The sequence below is a fragment of the Jaculus jaculus genome, chromosome 19 (assembly GCF_020740685.1).
Source record: "Jaculus jaculus isolate mJacJac1 chromosome 19, mJacJac1.mat.Y.cur, whole genome shotgun sequence".
Lineage (NCBI taxonomy): Eukaryota > Metazoa > Chordata > Mammalia > Rodentia > Dipodidae > Jaculus > Jaculus jaculus.
The window spans coordinates 17,487,742-17,512,356 of record NC_059120.1 but is presented as its reverse complement, the minus strand read 5'-3'; the positions used below and the strand labels follow the sequence as shown (position 1 = coordinate 17,512,356).

At 40.3% G+C, this 24,615-nt stretch overlaps 1 protein-coding gene and 1 long non-coding RNA gene across 4 annotated transcripts in view; one reads left to right on the top strand and one right to left on the bottom strand.

Moving 5' to 3' along the window:
* Nucleotides 1-4,685, bottom strand: part of Pkn2 (protein kinase N2) — a 129,877-nt gene extending 125,192 nt beyond the window's left edge. For both annotated transcript variants that reach the window (XM_045138196.1, XM_004653665.2), the window contains exon 1: nucleotides 4,404-4,685. In XM_045138196.1, coding sequence (XP_044994131.1) covers nucleotides 4,404-4,451 — 48 coding nt within the window. In that variant the 5' untranslated portion in view covers nucleotides 4,452-4,685. The remainder of the gene's footprint in view (nucleotides 1-4,403) is intronic.
* A 498-nt stretch (nucleotides 4,686-5,183) lies between these two features.
* Nucleotides 5,184-24,615, top strand: part of LOC123455946 — a 135,408-nt gene continuing 115,976 nt past the window's right edge. For both annotated transcript variants that reach the window (XR_006634239.1, XR_006634240.1), the window contains exon 1: nucleotides 5,184-5,351. This is a non-coding gene — a long non-coding RNA (uncharacterized LOC123455946). The remainder of the gene's footprint in view (nucleotides 5,352-24,615) is intronic.

Sequence of the window (24,615 nt, the reverse complement as noted above, 5' to 3'; positions counted from 1 at the left end):
AGTCGACTCTCCAGGTCCCATGTAAGCCAGACACACAGTGATGCAAGTGTGCAAGGCTGCACATGCGCACAAGGGGATACACATGTCTGGAGTTTGACTGCAGTGGCTGGAGGCCGTGGGATGCCAATTCCCTCTCTCTCTTGCATAAAAAAGGCAGTCTGTTGAGCTTGTCTCAAAATAAATAAATAGTAAATATATATCTTGGGGGAGATTTTTGACAAACTTGATAGCTTTCATCCGAAACAGCAATTATTAAGTGAAGGAACCCTATGAAAAGGTATTATTTTTAATTTGTGGAACATTGCACTTTATTTGTAATAAAGCACAGCTATAGATTATCAAATGAAATACAGAAATCATTTTTTCCTGTTCTGGTGGGTTTCTATAAGTAGCATAAAGTTTGTATTAAAGTTATCTCTGGTTAACTAAATTTTGGGCATTTTTTAGAAATTTCACACAATGCTGAAATATACAATTAATGGGCCCAAAGAAAGGCACAACTTAAAGAATGGTGTAACATGAAACATATGGTTTCCTTGTAAATAAAATTGGCTTTGGCTTCATGAAATGTTTCCTACAATGCTTCAAATGAAACAAAAAATTAAGAAATTAGGATAGAATTAGTTATAATATAAAAATTAGAAATCGCTAACTTAGCCAGGCACAGTGCCGCACACCTTTAATCCCAGCACTTGGGAGACAGAGGCAGTGGATCAATGTCAGTTCAAGGCCAGCCTGGGACTACAGAGTGAGCTCCAGGTCAGCCTAGGCTAGAGTGAGACCCTACCTAAAAAAAAGAAAGAAAGAAAGAAAGAGAGAGAGAGAGAGAGAGAGAGAGAGAGAGAGAGAGAGAGAGGGGAAAGAAAGAAAGAAATTGCTAACTTAAATTTTAGATGGCCTATTTTTGTTGTCCTTATAACAAATATCCTTCCTTACACTTTTTAAAGTCAGTGGTCATTAGAGTTTGTGTGTACTCCTAATGCTCCCTTGTTTCAGAACCCTCTATATTATTAGCAAGAGTTAGAAACATTATTTGCAGGCATGTTACAGTAATTAGCAAGACATAATATTGTAGTTTTAGATTTTCAGTCTTGCTTTTCTATGACCTTTACAAGCAAACGTTGTTAACAAGTAAGCTAACTCCAGCTCTAGCAAAGTATTCCAAATACTGCAACAGGATTAAAAAATAAATTATAAAGAAGAATAAGCACTGGCCTGGGTCGTGGTGATGGAGGGGCCTTGGTCCAGGGAGCTATTGGTGCTTGATGCTGAGTCTGAGGTTACCAACTAGCTTACAGAGTTTCAGGAGAAGTTGGTTTGGTTCTGAGTTTGGACAGTTACAGATTCCTTAAGTGCCTGTATGTGCTCTAATACTAAAAGTGGTAGATTAATCTGGCAAGTAAAGAACAAATCCCTTGAAATGACAATTCCATGATTTCTAAAATTCTGAAATACAGACAGTTCAAGGAAACCGCTGCTGCACTACAACTGTGTAAACACTTACTAGTTGGGTTATATATTGCTATTATCTTTCTAAAAATGTAAAAGAACTGCATACAGATAAAATATTAAATGAAAGTTGCATTTTGATTTTTCCCTTGTTAAAAAAAATGAGATGCTAGAGAGGTGCTCAGTGGTTAAGGTGCTTGCATGCAAAGCCTAATGACTCGGGTTTGATTCCCCAGTACCCATGTAAAGGCAGATGCATGGGGTGGCACATGCACCTGGAGTTCATATGCAGGGACTAGAAGCCCTGGTGTGCCCATTCTCTCTCTCTCTCTCCTGTCTCTTTCTGCATGCAAATAAATAAAATGTTTTTAAAAATGAGATATACAGAGTTAATTCCAGGTCAGCCTGGACCAGAGTGAGACCCGACCTCAAAAAAAAAAAAAAAAAATTGAGATAAACAGCCGAAATAACAATTTGGACACTTTCTAAACAAATGTTTCATTAAAGTTAATAGGTAATTTTGTAGTGAAGCAGTATTCTTGAGCTTAGATAAAGTAACATATTTAAGTATTAAACACATTCTTAAATTTCTTTCTTTATTTGAGGGAGACAGAGGGGAAATAGAATGGATATGCCATTCTCTAGGCACTGCAAAAAATTGCACATACATATGCCACCTTGTGCATCTGGCTTATGTGTGTACTGAGGAATTGAATCTGGATTCTTAGGCTTCACAAGCAAGCATCTTAACCGCTAAGCCATCTCTCCAGCCCCTATTAAATACATTTTAAAACTTGGCTATGTAACTATTTAAATACTTGAAAAAACATCTGCTTGAAATATAAGCAAAGAAATTCACAATAATCTAGTTTCAGTCTAAAATTCAAATGATTTGGAAGCTACAAAAAACTGATTCTCAAAACAAAAGTTTTGATAAATATTGGGTCAACATATAGTAATGTCGCGACCAAATGAAGTAACAGTTGAGTGCATGGATATAGGTAATAAACCAAATTTTATGACTATTCATCTTAAGTGTTGATATAAATAATACAGTCAAATATTTTAATAAACATAATAAACTTTAAATGCAGTAACTTTTATTAGAACTGAGAGCCCAATAAAACAAGAAATAATGCCCTTGATATACATGACAACATTAAGGTCTTTAAAGTAACACTTAATAAGAACTATTATTTATCTACAGGGAATTAATTTTAGTTTATTTTAAAGCCTAAATAGATGAAGTGTTTTCCCGCTTTGTTTCCAGTTTTTAAACTGTCATATTTAAAGTTTCTTCATCTATAATATGCTTCCTTGTTATTGCCAAAATTGATTTTATTAGCTAAAAAATTCTAAATGTTAAACTTTAATAAACATACAGATGTCTTCAGTTCTAGTGCCAAAATCTTTTGTGCCAACTTTCTATAAAATACAAGGATGCCATGCACTTTATAATTCTACTCAAAGTGAACCTATCATTTTAATGGCTTTATCTTAATCAAAATCAATGTGCACTTTTCATTTTTTAAAACAAGGCCATGAAAGTACTTCCAAAAGTCTCAGACCATCTTGTTTTAGAAACATGTAAATTAAAAAAGGAATTCCATTCATTTAGCAAGTGTGTGCTGAAAGAACTGCTTATAAAAGGCTAATTATAGTTACACCATTTAGCAACATCTTCAAATGATAGGACATTCAGTTTTGCACTTCCAATTTCCAAATGTGCAACAGGATATGTTAGTGTACTCTGCTGATAGCTTTTATTTTTATGGTATATACCAAATATAACAATGCCTTCAAGTTTACATCTGATTGCCCCCCAAAATGCATTTCAACAAGAAATTTAAAACGTAGTTACAGTAAGTAGTCTAGAGGATATGCCTTAAGTCTGCACCTTCAAGTTGGTTAAGCGACTTTTTTTCATTTCTTAACTCCCATTTTTTGAGTAGTCAGAAATGAGTGTATTTAAAGCACACCCGACTAAGTTTCAGCAAAAACAACGTGAAATTTGAGTTCAGATGTAAGTACGCCTAGAACACTCCGAAGTCATAAAGTTAACTCCACCAGGGTAGCTCAAAATCTCCTTCCACATCACAGAGGTTGAAAAACAAAATTCGTGCTTACATCATCAAATACTCAGCTGGAAACAGGAAAGAATAACACTGCCGCTCGACATGGCCTTAACTAATTACAGGATCTGTTTTGTTATCTTCGGCCGACATGTGCGGCCCAACGTTCTCACTTAATGAACTGCCCTCAAGTGTAAACAACGCGGCAGCGATTTCTCCAAGGTTCAAATGGGAGGGAAAACAAGAGAAGTCTGCGAATCCTCAGCAAGCGAACTTACGGATCCGGGCAGGGACAGTCCCGTCTACCGATGAGTTTGAAAAAGAAAAGCAAGCAAGGCACAGGAGGTGGCTCGTACGTTACAGCCACCTGAAGAGGACTTGGGGAAAGCGAAGACAGACTGCTTTCGGGGTCTGGAAGTTACGGGGGGCGCTCTTTGTGCCGAGCCGGAGCCCGCGGGGAAGGGGAGGGCCGAGCCCACAGCCTGGGAGTCATTCAAAGGAGTTTCGGAGCGCTGTTGGGGGTGGGGGAGAGCGAGAGGCGGAGCCGGGCCCGGGCGGGCCGGGGAGGGGGCGGCGGTGACACCGGCTGGCTGGCAGGGATTCGGGGGAGCCGGGGAGGGGGGGGGGTTCCCGCTGGTAGGTGGGATCAAATAAAGCGCGGCAGGCCGAGGCTCGGGGCGGGGAGACAGGCTCTGGCTCCGGGAGTGACATCTCCCGAGTTTCCGCACTTAGCGGGCCAGGGGCGCGGCGACCCGTCCGTCCGTCCGTCCGTCAGTCCGCGGGGGCCGGCGACGCCGAGGGCCGGCGCGGGGTGTCCCGGGGCGCTGCGGGCTGGCTCGGTACCCCAGCGCCGGGCCCGCCCGCCCCAGGCCGCGGCCTTACCTGCAGCTCGGTGAGCAGGATCTCCCCCCGCTCGGGCTGGGACGCCATGGCGCTGCTCTGTGGGCCGGGCACCGCAGCCAGGGGCCCTGGGCGACCGAAAGACGCGGCACGGGCGACCCGGGGCGGCGGAGCAAAGGAGCAGGAAGAAAAAGAAAAGAGAAAAAAGGGTGGTGGTGGTGGGGGGAAACACCACTTCTAGGGAGGACTCATGGAGGCGGAGGCGCGGCTCAGTCGGCCGGGCTCATGGAGAGCGGCGGGGAGCGAGGGTGCTCGGAGCGGCTCCCACCCCCCCCGCCGCCGCCGCCGCCGCCGCCGCCCGCCCGCCCGCCAGCCCGCGCCGGACTCCGCTGCTCGCTTCCCTCCCCCGCCCGGCAGTCGCTCCCTCAGGGCGACGCCAGGAGCCGCCTCGAAGCTCTCCGTGCGGGGCGCACCGGCCGCGGCGGCAGCTCCGCCTGTCGCACCATTTGGCTGTCACCGCGTCGTAAAAGCGTCCGCGCTTGGCGGCCGCAGGAACACGTGACGGGCGCCTCCGGCCGGGCGGGGCTGTGGGAGGTGGAGAGAGCCTGCAGGGGGCGGGAGAGGGCCGAGGGGGCGTGGCTTCTCCCCGAGCCGGCTCGGCTAGCCATTGGTCGCCGGCGGGGGGTGAAAATGAGGGGAAAGGCTTGGCGCCCCAGTCCTCCCCGCCCGGCGGGAAGAGCCGGGAGGCCACGCCCCACGCTCCCGCCGCGTTGAACGGAGCCCGGCGTGAACGCTAGGTTCGCGCCCGCGGAGGACGTGACTTCTTCGCGGCCGCTGTGGCCCGCTGGAGGCTGGGCCTGGGTGAGCGTCGGGGACGCGGACCTCACACACTCACCCTGGCCACCCTTCCCCGGCCGCTGACCACTGACCGGCCTCCTCGCCAGCAGCCTTCGCCACCAGTAAAGATGCTCAGCTGGCTAAGCTAGTGAGGTTTGTAGAGCCTTGGCTCAGCTTTGCAGAACCTTCCAGAAAGTATCTTTTCCTCGAGCACTACGCTACTTACTGTGGCGTGGGTTGGGACACTACTCAGCTTACAGCTGAATTAGCTCATGCATACGTATTGCGTATACGTATGCGTGTATTTTATCTGTATAATTTCATATACTTGACAGGGATAACTGACTTACCACTTATCACTGTCAACGAACTCCTGATGCAGGCACCACTTTGTGCATCTGGCATTACATGGGCGTTGGGGAATGGAATCCTGGCCCTCAGGCTTTGCCAGCAAGCACCTCTCACCGCTGAATCATCTTCCCAGCCCTTAGCTTGCTTCTTGAATTGTATTTTTTAAACATTTATTGGTTTATATTTTGAGGTAAGCCCAACCAACTGGCCCTTTTTTTTTAAAATGTGCCAAAGAGAGAGAGAGAATTGGCACTCGGGGCCTCCAGCCACTGTAATGGAACTCCAGACTATGCACGTGTGCGACCTTACGTACTTGCCTCACCTTGCGCATCTGGCTTATGTGGGTCCTGGGGAATTGAAACTGGGCCCTGTGGCTTAACTGCTAAGCCATCTCTCTAACCCTTGAATTGTTTTTAACTGAATTTCATGGAAGGAGATGGGGCAGTCTCAGCGTTGAGAAAGAGGGGAGGTGGCAATTTTTCCTTTTGGCACCTATGAAAACTAACTATTTTGTCATATAGCTCACTTGTGGAAGTTTGGGTTTTTAAGGAATGACACACAGGCATATGAACAAAGTATCTAACCAGTAGCTTTTGTTTTATCTTAAGGAATGTACAGACTAGGCATATATGCCTTACTTGTTATTTTCAAGCTGAAATACAGTGGCTTGTTCAAAGCTACCTGGAGAAAGTAGTAAAAGTTTTAGGAGTTAAACAATATGTTAATTTGGAGGAAGCTACTCTGGAAGTACATTAATTCTAAATTTATTTTAAAATAAATTTTAATTAATTTTTAATTAAGGTATATATATTTTACAATAGCTAGGAGGTAGCTTACCATTTGTGTTTTCTTTTCTTTCTTTTTTTTTTTTTTTTTGGTTTTTCAAGGTAAGGCGCTCTAGCCCAGGCTGACCTGGAGTTCACTATGTAGTCTCAGAGTGGCCTCCAACTCACAGCACCACTACGCCCAGCATCATTTGTGTCTTCTTAAGTCTTACTTATAATTTCAACAATTATGGAAGCCCTGCTCTTCGGTAACTACATTTTCTGCATGTCACCTCATGACATATTGACAAAGAATTTTTCTGGTGTGTGCTTCCAAAGACTTACAAGTATTTATATGTTTAATGAATTGCCTTGGTTGAAAATGATAATTAAAATACATAAACTAACAACACTTGGAGAAAGCCAGATATATAATTACCTTCCCCAGTGACTAAGAGCCAGGGAGCGTTAAACCCTGGCGTTACAGCTAAGATTAAGAAAGAGTCCATAACAAGTGAGTGGGGAGTTCTTTGGGGAAACAGGCTTGTGTCCAAAACAAGTATAATGCGATTTTAAGTGGTAGGTACAAAGTGTTGGAGAAACACTAATGTGTGATGTATATAATTTTTATTGTAGTAAAATATATGTAACAAAATTAATGATTTTGAATATCTAATTTAGGAGCGCTGAATTCATACTGGTATGTTTTGCCTATTTTCTGTTTTATTTTTTAACTCCAGAATGAATTTAGGATTACCAATGTGCACACAGTAGATAGTTAATAATGGTTGAATTAAGAATTACTTATACAGGAACTTAGAAACACACATGATTACTGTTTTTATTTATTTGCGAGATTGTGAGTGGGGAGTCAGGAGGGAGAGAGAATGGTATGCCAGGGCCTCTAGCCACTGCAAATGAACTCCAGATGCATGCACCACTTGGTGCATCTGCCTTTATGTGGGTACTGGGGAAGTGAACCTCGGTCCTTAGGCTTTGCAAGCAAACATCTTAACCACTCAGCCATCACTGAGCCCCACAATGAGCAGTAAAATTTTTTTCAATGAGCATTTTTTTTTAAAACAAAAACAAACTTAGATATGAAAGAAAATGTTCGCATTTCAGCACTATGGATCATAACTAGAAGAGACCTAAATGTCTTACAAATAGAAAAAAGCCACAATTTAGCTAAAGAGGAGAACGTTGACATTATTGCTTAGTACCAGAGCTGAAGACCATGTCCCAGAAACCAAGCCTCTCAGTTGACGCCTGTCCTTGTTTTAATCAACACCATACTTTAAAATAGAATCTTTATGTAAAGTGAAAGTATTATACACTTTCAAATATTTACCATAGGAGACTGTAAGTCTTATATATTCCTAGTGCTAAAGCAAATGTAATGATTTTCATCACATGTAAGCATAAACACATATGAAGTTTTAAAAGTTCCATAAATTATGAGATTGGTTGGAGTACAACACGAAAGGGCAGCCAGCAGGAATACCGCATGATCCTCTGGAGAATGTGATCGTTTAGCAGCAAGTGAGTTTACGCTGAAAGGTACCACCGCCCGGTCACACTCACTTGGGAAGAAAACAGTCACAGGACGTGGGTCGTGTTTATCAGGCTGGTGTACATTTGCCCACACTAATTGGCAATGCATATCAGGTTGATACAGATAGTCGTCCTCAGCCCCTGCTTACAAGTGATTTTAGGGAATCCCAAGTAAAGTTCACTTTGTTGTAGTCTAATTTATACTAAAAATTAAAAGAACAAGAATATTTAAATTTGTATTTAAGAGGTTAAAGACATTAAAAGCAACTGGCTTGCATCATTAGTTATGCGAGCATCTTTTGAAATTTTTCACAGATATTTTAAAGGCCTTTAAGTAGAACCTTAAGGGCTTCCAATTAGTAACTAAATAGAGAGTATTATCTTCTATTTTTCTTTTTATGAGAACTAATGTTAAGGGAAAATTATAGTAGCTTTTCATTTTCTATGCTATTGAAATAGCTTCAAATAGTCAGATGAAATCAACTGTATATCCAGGGAAAGGGCCAAAAACCTTTACACTCTGTAAGCTGGGCTTTTTATTGACTTCCATTGTGTATTTTCCTTTTAATCTTCATGTTTAAGAAAGTGAAAATTCCAGCGTGTCCCACAATATTATGGAGAATTTCCCAAAGGGTTTTTTTGTGCTTGTTTTTGTTTTGTTGTTTCAACATTAGTACTTAAAAAAAGGAATAACTGTCATCCTTCATCGTCCTTACACACATCCCAGAGAACAAACTCAAGTAACAATGGTAATTAATAACAAAGAAGAGGCGGGGTTCAGGAAGACATTGTGAAAACTAGCTGGCCATCATTCTGCTTCCTTCTGAAAACTCTTGTGCAGATTATTCTCTGGGGCACCCAGTGAGAATACTTTTGATAAAAAGGTTTGTTTAAAGTCAAGAACACAGAAGAGTTGAGTCAACTGTAGTCACTGTAACAGGTAGTTTGGGGGATATTATTTCAGTTCTCATGCCCCTCACTGAAATTCTGCCCCATATCCAGAGCAGACATTTCTGAAGCCATATGACTCTACCTAATTCAAATCTTCCAGTAAACTACAATTAGACCACCAATAGACCATATGCAAGTTTATATACAATCAGAATGTTTCTACAAGAAATTGGAAATGGCTGGGCGTGGTGGCACACGCCTTTAATCCCAGCACTTGGGAGGCAGAGGTAGGAGGATCACTGTGAGTTTGAGGCCACCCTGAGACTCCATTGTGAACTCTAGGTCTCCTGGGCTAGAGTGAGACCCTACCTTGAAAAGCCAAAAAAAGAAAAGAAAAGAACAGAAATGCTGATTGCATTTGGTGTGCCTAGAGTGGGGAAATGTTTTAGGGATAGGATAACATTCATTGCCTTGTCAAATGTACAAAGAATCAGAAAAGGCTGCTGTTCTGAGAGAGAAAGAACTCTTGTTACGGAGAAATGAGTTACTAAAGCATGTCTGATCTTGCCATTTTATGTCAGGTTTAATGAAAAGGTGAATCTAGTCTATTTGTGCATCAGTAAATGTTTATTGAACTCACGAATGAGTCTTGAGATGTCACAAATATGAACAGAAGTCCTAGCATCAGTCCAACAGAAGTGGAATGTAAAAGAAGTAGATATTAGACTTTGTATATGGAATGTTAAGTAAATACATAATATTGTACTTTTTAATATGGAAGGGTTGTAGGGATTGATCCCACAACCTTGTGCATGCTACGCAAGTGTTCTACCACTGATCTATCACACCAAAATTTTAGCTGGAGATAGGACCTTGCTGAGTAGCTAAGGTTGGCTTTAAACTTGTGACCCTCTTGTCTCATCCTGCTGAGTTGCTAAGATTATATGTCTGTGCCACCCGTGCCTGGTTCAGATTACTTTAAACTCAGATCAGGCATCCTTTCCTGAGTACTTAACACTTGAGCTAAGATCTCACTAGTGGGTGAATGTTAACCCACTATATATGTGTTGTATGTGTGCACACAAGCATGCGTGTGCACACATACATATAGGCAAATATTGTAAAGTAGGAGGAAAACAGTTTTACAGTTACTAAAAAGTTAGTAAGGCTCTAGCAAAGAGATGGGATAATAAGCAAGAGTTCATAACCTATATATCACTTAGGATAAGCTAGATTATACTGAGTAACACAGTAGTCTAAAAGAGTCTCAGTGATAGACAATGCATTTTGTTTATCTCATGCTGCCCGTCCATGGCCCCGTCTCATGTCATCTCCAGTCTGAACTCAGGCTGGTGGGGCAGCCTGTATATGCAACATTGCCCTTGTCATGGCAGAAAGAAGAGTGGTACATGATGCACTGGTACCTAACATGTGTGATCATGCTTCTTTCAATTTCCACCAGCCAAACCTTTGCCATACCCAGAGCAACGGGGGACAGGAGTGTACTCCTGTGACAGAGAGATACCACCTTCCAAGGGTACTGAATGTATGTGAATAGTAAGCCATTCTACACCACATTGATATCTTGATGTCTCTCACAGCAGCAGTGGAAAATCATTGAGGAAATTTCCCACTTTAGTAAATCACTTTGAGTATAGTAAGGAAAACAACAGCTTGAAAGTGGGCAAGAGTAGTTTTTTGCATTTGTATGGTTTGCATACATGTATAGTGTGTGTGTGTGTGTGTGTGTGTGTGTGTGTGTTCGGTGGCCAGAGGTCAACACTTGAGTGTCTTACTTTTCTACCTATTCTTGAGATAGTCTCACACTGAATTCCAAACTCGCCAATTTGGCTAGATAAGCTGGGTATCCCCTGCCTCTGCTTCCTAAGGAAGTATAGGAATATGCCACTGCAGCCAGCATTTTATGAAAGTGATCTTGCTTACATGATAAGTGTTTTGCTATCATCTCTCCAGCCCAGGAGTAAATTCATGAAAGGAAATTAGGTCATTTCAGATTTCTACCCCTGCAGTGTAGTATTTTAGGGCTATGGCAGTGAACGTGGAGAAAAGCCAATAGACATAAATACTAGGAGAACCTAGTGATGTGAAAGGAGGAGCAGAAATGAGAGAACATGTGCCCCCAAGATGGTGAAAGAAGAAACACACTTGACTTGGTTCCCCATGTCTTGTTGCTGGTGTCTTCCAAGAAGTGCTATATTACTGTTTTGGGTTGGTCATTGGGTTCCTTGTGTTTTCCTGATCTTTCATGCTTAAATTTGTGTAAATGTGTTTTGTTGTTGTTTATACAAACAGAGCTAACCGATTATTAAGTTGATAACCATTAGAAAGAAAGACCACAGTTCTGACTATAGGAGTTAAGTAGGTAAGAACAGCAACAGAATTAACTGGGTGCTGCCTTTTTCTTCAAAGACTCCTTCTTATTGTTCCCAAAGGATGCAGACACCAGCAGATGTACAGATTATAAACAGTAATTTTGTGTCACATCTGATATAACCTTGTCATAGCACTGGTTTTCACATTTACACAGTCACACCATTTTTTTTCTGCTTAGCCATTGTATATAATCCTACTCTCCTATTAGACCTTAAGCCTCTGGAAAGGAACTTGGGTTTTATATGGCCCCATATAGTATTATGTAGTAAATGATTTTGCGTGCCTCTGTATTTCTGAATGTATCAGAATCAGCCAGGCACTCACCAGCTAGAAAATTAAGAAAATAGTGGAAGAAGAAACAGCCCACTTGGTTCCCCATGTCTTGTTGCTGGTGTCTTCCAAGAACTGCTATTACTGTTTTAGGTTGGTCCTTGGGTTCCTTGTGTTTCATGATCTTTCATGCTTAAATTTGTGTGTGGTATTGTTGTTGTTTATGCAAACACCCATAACTGACTATTAAGGTGATAACCATCAGAAAGACCACAGTATTTCAGGTCCAATATTCCATAGCTTCTAAAGTCAAGAGTTCCTTTCTTCAAGTCATTTTTAAAAACTCTGTGACAGGTTATTTATTTTCAAATGCTGCTACTTCTCTTTCCCTCCACATAAATTTCCACAACACCCTGACTTGCCTATGTTCCTACCAGAAAAACAGTCTATGGCTGCCCAGCATTTCATGACTTCATACCAAAAGTGGAAGAGGAGTCATGTCATGAGGTATGATGCCTTACACTCTGATCCTGGGTCCACCTCTCTTTTTCTACCCTCTGTAGACTGACAGAAATCTGACTCCTTTTCCAATTTTCCTGCTATAGCCTGATCATTCTTATATCCAAATTCTCAACTGTTATTCCAATAAGATTATTTGGAAATTCTTTCAAGTATATAAAATGTTCTCCCAAAAGGGATATGAAAAAGTACCATTTCCTTAGCTTGATATAGGTGAATAAATGAAATCTGAAGCTGTGGGCTCCACTCCTAAAGCCCTACATCTGCCAGCATAGGCCTCATCCATACAGTTCTACAGCTTCCTAAAACAGTGTGACTTCCTAGGGCACAAGTGTTTCATCTGTGTAAGGTATTTCCTATTCAAACCATGTTGTAGTTACTTTCATGTTGCTGGGACATAACACCTGACCAGGGCTGGAAAGATGGCTTAGCGGTTAAGGTGCTGTGTCTGCCAAGTCAAAGGGCCCACGTTTAATTCCCCAGTATCCCATGTAAAGCCAGATGCACAAGGGGGCACATGCATCTGGAGTTCATTTGCAGTGGATGGAGGCCTGGTGCACCTGTTCTCTCTCTGGCTGTCTCGTTCTTTTTTCTCAAACAAATGCACACACACCCCTGACCAAAAGCTGCTGATGTGAGGAAAGGTTTTATTTTTGCTTACAGTCTTGGAGGGACTTCACAAATGCAAAGGAAAGCATGGCATGAGCAGAGGGTCTATATGACTTTGGCCACAGTAGGTAGGAAACAGCAGCAGGAGAGTGAACCAGTTTATAGTAAGGGGAAGCTGGTTGTAACACTCCAAAATCTGCCCCCGGAACACACTTCCTCCAGCAGAGCTCTTCCTACAAATTGCTACCAGCTGGGGACAGAGCATTCAGAACACATGAGTTCAGGGGGGATAGCTGATTCTACCCACTACATTCTACCCCTGGCTCCCATATACTCATGACCATCTCAAGATGTAAAAATCCAAATGGGAAAGTGTAGGGGTGGGGAAGGAGGGAATTACCATGGGATATATTTTATAATCATGGAAAATGTTAATAAAAAAAAAGATGTAAAAATGTATTTATCAACTTCGAAAGTCCCCAAAGAGGCATTATTTGTCAATCCCAACACTTTGAACATTGCCATAATCCAAAGTCTTCTCTTAACTGTGAACCTATAAAACCAAAACCATTCGATACATGTAATGGCACAAAGTATACATTCACACTGCAAAAGATTGCCTTGGCATAGCAAGGAAAGATTGAATCTATACACAATCTAAAATAAACAGGGCAAACATCAAGTTCTGTGGCTCCAAGTACGGTATCTAGGACTCACAAAGTCTCTAGGGTTCCATTTTCACCCATCCAGCTGGTCTGCCTGCCTCACATTGGCCAGTGGCCATTTCCAACAAAATGGCATTGCAAATACAATGAGTGTCTTTTCTGCATTTGTTACACTTCTAAAAACAGTACCAAATAGGCTATCCTGCCAAACTGATGATAATCCAGGGGGAAATAAAGTCACCTTTGAGGAACAGGAAAATGCATTCACCATTATTCCTTCAGGCTACCTTGTTTCAAAAGAGTCAGTATACCTCCTCCTGTCCCAATGCAGAACAGCTGGCCCAGTCTCCATGGAAGCCTAATCACAGTGGGTAGCAATCTCTCAACTGTAGCTGAATTGGGCTGCAGTCTCAAGCTCTAAAGGTTACATTTTCATTTCTTTCTGTGCTATATCATCTGCTAATATCAATCCATTTCTTCTAAACCCTGCTGAAATCTCAGGACATAGGCAGAACACAGCCAGCCTCTCACACAAACTGCCACTAGACCAGTCCTGACAATGTTTTTCCTCTTCTCATAAGCCACACCTCCACAGACCAAATTTTTCCTGTACTTAGGGAAGTCAACCTTCACCAGAAATGACCATCAAGCTCCAAGTAGAGCTTGCACTTCAAGCTCTTCACTGCAAAGTGTCTCTTAGGCCAAGGTTTCAAATCCTTCCACATTTCTCCATCAAATCAGTTTGAAACATCACAAGCCACAGGCTTCTAGCAGCAACTCCAGTCTTCTGGTACAAATTTTCTGTTGTAGTTATCTTCATGTTGCTGGGACAAAACACCCTACCAAAAGAAGCTGATGTGAGGAGGTTTGCTTCCCAAAGTGGCAGTATTGGAAACTGCTGTGGAACTTTTAAGGGGTGGGACCTAGTGGGAAGTATTTGAATCATTGAGAGTAGAGGTGATTCTCATGCACCCTTTCGTAGTTCTCATATGGGGACTGTTTGAAAATAAGCAAGGGGGCCGGGAGATAGCTCAGTGTGTAAGTGCAACTGTATGTATGTATGTATGTATGTATGTATGTATGTATGTATGTATGTATGTATGTATGTATAATAACACACACACACACTCAAGCTTTACTCTGATTCCAGGCTTGACATATGACCACTTAATTCTGACAAACTCTCTTGCCATTTCTGTCTACCATGAGGTGATATAGATAAGGGCTGGCTCTTACCACAGAGGCAAGACCATCTGGACTTTGAGAGTCAAGAGCTTTTGTTTTCTTTCTAAGTAGCCTTTTTTGAGCATGTTATCATCCTAATGAAAAGCGAGGTAACACTTATATACAATACAAGGACTGTACAAAGTAGTAGGGTTATCAGGCTGGCTCTGCTCTATAAGGCCATCCAGGGACCCGTGTCCTTGCTGACTTACTGTTAGATCATTAACTGTGTCATTCTTCTCAGCTGCATATTTGAAAGCAAGTCAGGGAACTCCATGACCTACTTTATAAGAAGAAAAAATGAAGATCATTGAAGATGATAATTTACAGTATCTTAAGGCACAGGCTCAAAGTTAGACATTCTCACTCAGATTCTGTTGTATAAATGTAGTCATTTGATCACATCTTGTTTCAGATGAGGCTGATAAATGTCTCTGGATTATCATGCCCTAGCCATAACTAGCCCTAAAGAGAAGGGCAAGGTGGATTTGGATGAATAATTCACAGTATTCATTACATATTCAGTGATTTTTTCATCCAACAAGGCATTCTGTGTCTCAGGTTTCAAAATGAAAGCTGCAAATCTATAGTTGTTAGATTCTCAAGAACTTAGAACAAATGTTTTGAGATGTGGTAATTAAAAAGGAGTATAAGTTCCTAGAACACTCCTTCTTGGTTTGAATCTTCTTCAAATCCAGTCACCATTCTATGGCAGGCCTGTCTCATGGAGAAGCCATATGCAGATAGATATTCTGGTCAGTTGTTCTATCTTAGGCAAGCTTTGAAATTACTCCAGCTCTGTCACTAGGCATGGCAGTAAAACACTCCCAGCTATCCCTACCTTTATGGGGTCAAGTAACTTCCAGCTATTGAAATCATCCAATGGAAGTCTGCAGACATTAAGGAAAATAGACAATCTCTGCTGGGCCCTGCCCAAATTTTGATGCCATAGAATTGGTGAGCACAGTAAATTTTTTGTTGTTGTTTATTCTCTTTGGGGTGGGTAGAGCAGTAGATATACAATGGCTATTAAGAAATAATACACACACTCCAAGTTGAATGTGTAAGTAGTCCTCTTCTAAAACTTGGAATTCATAGAATTTTTGCTGAAGTGTTTACATTTTCTGAAAAGAATTATTAAAAAATAGCTTGTATAGTTTATTTGCTTACTTAAAAATATTTTTATTAATTTGAGAGCAGAGGGAGTATGTGAGAGAGTGTGTAACCAAGGCCTCTTGTCCCTGTAAAATGAACTCCAGACACAGGTGCCACTTTCCATATTTGTCTTTATGTGGGGAATGGAGAATTAAACCCAAGATGGAAAGCTTTGCAAGTATGTAACATCAACTGATGATCTACCCATCTCTAGTTGCTCATTTTATAATATTTGTAGAGTACTACCTCATTAAGGTTGTACCCAGTTATATTCACTCATATTCCCCATGTAGATATAAAGCTTCTTGAGTGAAAAAACAATGCATCAGACTTATGTAGTCTCCACAGCACCCAGTAATATAAAAGCTTCTTATGATTATAAAGTGCTTGATAAAAAATTTTGTTTGATACCTTTTATTGATAACAGAAGTATCTTTAAGTACCCATTCTTCATGATCACACATCCCATTTATTCTAGGGTGGCTAGAAAGACATTTTCTAATTAAAAATAAGAGCTACTAGTTAGAAGTACTTCCATAATGTAGAACAATTTTAAAATATGTCACTTTATAACAATTCTTATGAAGGATTTCCTATTAAAGAAGCTATTTTGGAAAAGTGTATTCTAGTCATTTGCATATTTATTTTTATATCCTGGTAATTCACATGATCTGTGTATTGCCTTAACAATTTAGCTGTGAGCCTCTCACCAAATAAACTTTTAAAGTCTCTTATTACCACCGCATACATATATGCAAGCAGTTTGAATGGTATAAAATGTAGGACCCAGATTTCAATGCTTACTGTGGCCTATCACATCTAGAGCTTCCCAAAGTTCTCCTTTATTAGAGTAAAATGTGGATGCTTCAGATATCATGCTTCAGCTGCCTTCGTCATTTGAATGAGAGAAGCTCTCAGCAAGATGTATTCAAGAAACCGTCTCAAACTGTGTTATCCTGCTATAAAGCAATTTGCTAAACATTTCTGAAGTGATTTAGACAGCTGTGACTTAGTTGCCAACAACATGGACACTTAATCTATTGGTTTGAAATTGGGGCTGCAGAGAAGAGATTCAAGATTTTTCTCTTGAGTGTACTTGCTACAGAGAAAGACACTTCCTATTTTTTATGTTCTAAGAATGGAAAGCTAAGAACTATTTTAAAACAAAGAATGAAAATGATCTATCTTATAAATTGAGTTTTTACTAAGTCTATAGTATAACAGTTATAATGATATATTCCATCTATAGAGACATTTTAGGGGCATTTGCCCAAAAGAATTTGACATGCCCTAAGTTTTGTTCTGGATTATATTTGTGCTGCTACAAACTCTTCAAATACAGGCTACCTATATTATCATTGTCTTTCTCACTGCTTTCACATGCTGATAATAATCTCTATGTAGATGATTATTTACCTAAAAATGCATGTCATTTTTGATCTACTAACCACAAACAATTATTTGTGTGGAATTAATTAATGAAATTATTAACACCAATCAGTTATACTGTAATCCTTGATAACCATGATAAACTATGTTCAACTTTTGAAATTCACTATATTCATAAATATGTTAATATGTAGATTGGAAAATATATGAAGTTTACCAAAATTACATTTCTTAAGTCAATTATTTTAAAGATATCACAGTAACCATATGTCAAAATATTGAAGGTATCATTAATTTTATGGTGTAAAAATCAGTTATATTTGCTTAAAAAGCAGATTAGCTAGACTTCTCATTTTCCTGGTTGGACGCCATGTGAATATACTTAAAGAATAATAACACAAATAATTTCTGTTGATTAAGATTTTACATGACCTTTTTTCACTTTTGAATAGTCTTTCTAAAACCATTAACCTTCAAATGTTTTTCTCCTTTTACTGATTCATGATGTAGACTTAATAGTTTATAACAGCTCTGAATCAGTTTTCATTAGCACCTGTTTTACTTGCCCTAGGTATCATGCCAAAAGTTGATCTCAATTTCCAGCCTGCTATATCACTTAACTGCTGAAAGAATTTAAATTCCTATCTATAGGGATAGAGCCAACTCACTTGTTTTTCTTTGAAAGGTAAATGAGGCGAGGAGCTATAAAGACTTTTATGAAAACCAAAGCTTACTCAAAGGGTTAAAAACTTGATTTGCTATCAGTATGCAATTCATACAGGACTTCCTTGGCCTAGGGCACTGTTAATAGATGAAAAATAGGATATGCCTGGGAAAGATTTGAAGTGTGATAGTCAGGACTTTGGGTGTATTCATCCCTGTTACACTTGCTGTGTCTCTCGTGGAGATAGCTTGAAGGCAAAGGGGGTTACAAATGTAAGTGGCAAAAGCACATTTTTCAATATACCATCATTTCCCCATCTGCCTCCCCTACCTGCCTAGCCTTCTCTACCCCACATGGTTAGAAATTACTTGAAATGGATTGAAGACATGTAGAATAAGGGTACTATTCCACAGCTATTGGTCCATTCATTTTAGCATTTATATATATTTTTCCCTAACTCAATATACTTTTAAACTATGTGTAGTATAGGGTAATAATATGGGATTGAATGTGTTCTCAAATTCCCCATGGCAGAAACTCAATCCTCAAATGAATATGTTCACAGTATCTGTAGGTAGAGCTTTGAGAATGCAATTAGGATTAAATAAGGTCATGGGGATGGAACACCATGATGGAATTGGTTCCTTTACTAAGAGAAAGAGACCTAGGCAGGCACATAGTTGTCTGTCTTACCACAAAATGCCTCCTGCTTTGTTATGATGCAGGAAGGATTCCTCATCAGCACCATGCTCATAGACTGTAGAGCCTCCAGAAAATAAATAAATCTCTAGTTTTTATAAATCACCTAGTTTTAAGTACTTAGTTACAGCAATAGAAAATGGACAGACAATGCATGTAATACTAGAACAATCTTTTTTTTTTCCCCCTTGGTTTTTCAATGTAGAGTCTTACTGTATACCAGGCTGACCTGGAATTCACCATGGAGTCTCAGGGTGGCCTCAAATTCATGGTGATCCTCCCATCTCTGCCTCCCGAGTGCTGGTATTAAAGGCGTGTGCCACCACACCCAGCTACTAGAGCAATGTTAACCTTCAATTCCCCTGATAATACATATCTTTCCTATCGATTACAGCCTTGATTTTTTTCCTTTTGTCACATGTGTATTTTTTACTAATAATATGTCAATTCTCTGCTTTCAATAATATAGAAGAAAACTATCTGATTTTTACATCTAGCATTTTAATTTTTGCAATAACTATGATTTTAAAAAATAAGAAAAATAATTTTCACACATACATATGTCTGGCAGGATAATTGGATGACTTAAATAACTGTCTAGCAATTGTCAGTCTATTTACATGCAATATAGGTCCAGTTCTTTTAATTACCAAATGATGAGTGTTAGCAACCTGTTTGCATTTTCATTTGAATTAACTTGCAGGTCAGCAAAAGTACAGACAGTTCTTTAATTCTGTTCAGCCAGGCAGGCAGAGTTTACAATTTAAGCTCTAGCTACTAGCTACTTCCAGTTTCCCCTGCAATTCCAGTGTTCACTGTTTTCCCTGACCATTGCACTGTTGAATGTCTCTTTCTCGCTGTCTTGGTTTCTGTATTAAGTAAGCCCCCAACACTAAAAGACCCAGAGAACAATGAGGCAAGGACATCAAAACAAAAGAGACTGTAGAACTGAGAAGATAAATACCATTTCAGGTTTATCTTTTCTCTCTAAATTCAAAGTTAACTGTCTGATATGGGTAGGGATTCTCTGTCTCCTTGTTTTACCGTTGCCGAGCAAACCTTTTGTTTCAAACTATCATGTATGCCAAAAGATAACTTATATGTGGTATGTGTGAATGTATCATATACATATCTCATGTCAGTAATTATACTTGTAATAAACATTTAGGCTAAGTTGTTCTAAATGTGTTACACTTCTGCCCCCTTGTGCATCTGGCTAACGTGGGTCCTGGGGAATCAAACCTGGGTCCTTTGGCTTTGCAGGCAAACAACTTAACTGCTAAGCCATCCCTCCAGCCCCATGTCCAGCTTTTTTATGCAGGTGCTGGGGTTCAAACTCAGGTCCTCACGCTTGTGTGTAGCAAGCATTCTTACCTGCTGAACCATATGCCCAGTCCCCAAAAGTTCATAATTTTTTAAAAAATTTAATTCAAGAATATTAAAATTGTCAAAATTATAAAGATCCCAAAAGTTTAGATTTAGAGATAATCAGACAAAGTATATACAAATAAATAGATAAATGAATTAAGGAAGTCTATTCAAGAATTGGCTGAGAAATTCAACAACTTAGACAAGAAATTTGACAACTTGGATGGGAAATTCAACAAGGAAGATTCTAAAATCTTGGAAATTAAAAGCTTAAATCAAATACAAAAAAACTCAATAGAAAGCATCACCAATAGACTATCCAGGTAGAAGAAAGACTGTCAGGCACTGAAGACAAGATAGAGGAATTGGTACATTTAGGGAAAAATCAACTGTGATCACAATAATCAAGACCCCTGGGTTACAAGGGACCAAGTCTGAATATGTGGCAGAGGGAACTAAGATTCAGACTAAAAGCATGGAAAATTTATTCAATGACAATACAGCAGAAAATTTGCTAATTCTTAGTAAAGGAATGGCCATCAATAAATATGAGGCATTTGGAATTTCAGTAGACATGACCACAAAATAACCTAATTGTATTTACAATAGTAAGACTATCAGACAAATAAAGAATACTGAAAGCTGCAAGAGAGAAGTGCCAAGTTATTTACAAAGGCAAACCTATGAAAGTAACAAGACATATAAGCAAAAAGCCTACAGACCAGAACAACAGAAACAAAACAAAAACCATTACTGCATCCAGCCAAGTTATGTTTTAAAACTGAAAAAAGAAGCCATCCACAATAATCATATGGAATGGTAAGCCAGCATTGCAGATGATACTTAAAGGAATACTACAAAAAGAAGAGGAAAAAACACACATGATCCTAAGAGCTTATGAAAGAAGACCTTACTAGAAGAGTACATAAATACACATCTTTAATCCCAGCACCTAGGAGTCTAAGGTAGGAGGATTGCTGTTGAGTTTGAGGCCAGCCTGAGACTATATATTGAATTCCAGGTCAGCCTGGGCTAGAGCAAGACTCTCCCTTGATTAAAAAAAAAAAAAAAAAGAAAGAAAAGATAAATGAGAATTAGGAAAGGATCAACCATTACCAGCAGCAGTAATCCTCTAAAGAGAAGAAACTTAATCACTGGCAGATGTACTGGCAGACTAAAGTGAAAGGGTAGAAGCTGATATTGCAAGCAAATAGATTTCAGACGCAAGCAGGAACAGCTATGCACATATGGAAAGAAGCAAGCGTCAAGCCAGTATTTGTTAGAATTGATGAAATCACTGCATGTTAATAAAGGGGACAATTCACTAGGAAGATATAATCACAAACACTTACATACACTGAACACTGGTGCACCCAATTTCATGAAACAAACACTGCGTACAGGGCATAAAGAGACAGTTCTTTGCCAACTATATATTGGAGGGTGAAGAACTAAAATATGTTAAAAAAAAAACTCCAAAAACTAAACATTATAAAACAAAAACAATAAACAGGCTAATTAATAGACAGTTCTGAAAAGGAGAAATTCAAATGTCCAATACATATTTGAAAAAGTGCTCATTTCCATTAGGGAAATGCAAATTAAAACTGGAGATTCCATCTCACTCCAGTCAGAATGGCTCTTAGCAAGAAAGCAAGTGATAACAAATGTTTGTAAGCTTACAGGGGGAAAAGAAGCCATTCACATTATTGTTAAATTAGTACAGCCACTCCGGAAATCAAAATACTAAATGAGGAAAATGAAAAATAGAACTTCTAAGTGATCCAGCCACATAACTCCTGGGTGGATGTCCGTCTGGAACCTAAGTCAGCAGAGAACAGATATCTGCAGTTACTGAGGCTCTGTTCACCATTGCCAAGTGAGGTAACCACCCGAGGGGCCCATCAACACAAGAATTGTTAAAAAGAATGTACGTCCACACAACAGAGTTTCAGAATGAAATTATGTCCTTTGCAAGAAAGTGAATAGAACTATAAATCATCATGTTAATTGAAATGAGCAACTTAGACAGATATCACATTTCCTCTCTTATGTGGAGTCTAATAAAAAAGGAATATTTGGGAAGAGGGAAAGATGAGCAGAAGGGAGTAATGAGAGGGCGGTGGAGTGAATATAATCAAAGTATGTTATATTCCTATGAATGTCATAATGAAATCCATTTTGCACAGTTACTAATTTAAAAATAAGCACTGCCTAATATAAACACAACTCATCACTCTCAATAAAGTATCAAAAATCAATCAGGAAATTCTTACCTAGAAATGCTGTTCGAGTACAAATAAAAGGATCAATTAGTGTGTAAATCAGCCTGAGGCTGAGCAGCCCCTGGTCTAACAGGCTGGGTATGGAGGCCTCGCACTGGCTCCTGCTGGAACTTAGCAACCCTCACTCTACAAGACCTTTCAGCCTTGTCTCAGGCTCAGACTTTGTCATCTCAAATGCGGGCACTTTGAGCTAGGTGATGTCAGTAGCTCTCCTGGACTGAAACGTTCCAATTATTTGATGATGTAAATCAGGAAATAGGAGAAATAACCCCGCTGGCTCAGGCGCCTGGTATTGTCAGTGCATTTGGAGTTCAGGCATAAACGTCTCCTCATTGGAGGAGCTGGCTGTGAACCTCAGCCTTATTGTCACTTCCTTATTGTCCTCGCTCTGTGTGTGTCCGTAACCATGTGTATGGGTGTGGGCACACACATTCCATGGTGTGCACCTAAAGTTCAGAGGACAGTTGGTGTGTCCTCACCATCTACCTTGTTTGAGGCAGGGTCTCTCGTTTACCACTGCCTTGGCAGGTTCGCTGGCCCGCAGAGGACTTTCCTGTCTCCACCACCCATCTGGATAGTAGTGCTAAAGCGTCTGGCTTTACGTGGGTTCTAGGGATCCAAATTCAGGTGCTCAATCTTCCATGACAAGTGATTTGTCTGGAGAGCCATTTCCATGGCCTCATTACTCTTGTCACACATTGTAGGTAGCAATGCTATAAACACTAATTTTTAAGTAAAAATGAAATTCAAAAACAAGAAGTAAGAAGCAAAAACAATGAAAAAAAAATGCATATCCAAAACCAAAGCCAAAAGACAGTAAACAAGGTAGAGTGTATGTATGAATCAAGTTGCCACCAGGAGCTCATTGTACTCTATGGACCTGCATCCATCCCAGCAAGGGCCTGTGTAGATACGGCGCTTTGTAATTCCCTCGTGATGACTCATTGAGACCCAGGGCACCACAGGGCTAGTGGCATCTCGGCGTATGCGCAGCAGTCCTTTCTCTTTTTATCCTTAGGGACCTTTTCCACTTTTAATTTTTTTTAACTTTTTTTGTTTATTTATTTATTTTTATTTGAGAGCAACAGACAAAGAGGCATACACACACACACACACACACACAGAGAGAGAGAGAGAGAGGGAGGGAGAGAGGGAGAGAATGGGCATGCCAGGACCTCTAGCCTCCGCAAACAAACTCCAGAAGTGTGCGCCCCTTTGTGCATCTGGCTAACGTGGGTCCTGGGGAATCAAGCCTCGAACCGGGGTCCTTAGGCTTCACAGGCAAGTGCTTAACCACTAAGCCATCTCTCTGCCCAACAAATAGATTTTCAATCAAAGGGAGGTTACACGAAAAGAAAGCAAGGCATTCTATATTATTAATAAAAGGTTGAACCCAGTAAGAAGATAAGTATTGAAACAATCAAGCATTGAAAAGCCCTACTTATTTTTAAAAATACTATTCCCAGTGTAGTCATCTATTGCTTTAGTTCTGAAGACTCCCCTCTACAGAGTTTGAGAGTTGTTGTATAGGCAAGCTATGTATCTGCAGTCATCTAGACCAGGAAGGAAAGAGCCTGTTTATCAAAGAAGCTCATTGTTAAATCCATGAGATGAAAAACAAAGAAAATTAAAACTCTGCCAGATCCTGAGGGAATTTTGCTCATCCTTTGAATTTGCAGCTGAGCTCCAAGTGCACTGACATTACTGCACGCCTGAGCCAGTGGCTTCAAGGTTACTTTTCCTATTTCCTGATTTGTGGCATCAAATAATTGGAATGTTTCATCAAGGAGAGTTACAGACATCATCTAGTTCAAAGTGCCTGCATTTGAGAGGGGAAAGTCTGAGCCTGAGAGAAGAAGCACTGACTGGTTGCTAAGGAGTAGTGACCAGCAGCTTTGCCTCGATGAAGCTATCCCAGTACCTGAGCGTCTGGAAAAATCCTGCAGGACGCAGAGCAGAATGTAACGATGCTGGGGCTATACTGAAAACCGGGTCACACCTATGATTAAGCCGTCCAAGTCATTGAAATAGTAGAACCCAGCTGCCTTTGAGCATGTGAGTGAAGAGAGCAAATTTGGAGTTTATTAAGAGGTTTTTAATAGGTTGAAGCATGGGCATTAAGGGAGAGAGTGTGAGATGCTTAAGAAAAGGACGGTTGTACACACCATGGACTTCTCAGGAGGGTCACTTTCAGTGTTTTAATAATAAATACATATGATTTTTTAATAATGAATACATATGATTTTAGTGACTTCTGAAGTTGCATTATTCAAAGGACTTAACAGATGAAGTAAGGGCCAGGTGTGGCGGTGCAAGCCTTTTGTGCTAGCCTTTGTGATAGGGCTGCTGTGAGTTGGAGGCCAGCCTGGACTACAGAGTGAGTTCCGGGTCCGTCTGAGGTAGAGTAAGACCCTACTTTGAAAACAAAGCAAAACAAACAGATAAAGTTAAAATCTTTTAGGGGGCTGGAGAGATGGTTTAGCAGTTAAGGCATTTGCCTGCAAAAACAAAGGACCCAGGTTCAATTCCTCAGGACCCATGTTAGTCAAATGTACAAGGGGACGCATGCCTCTGGAGTTTGTTTGCAGTGGCTGGAGACCCTGGTGAGCCCATTCT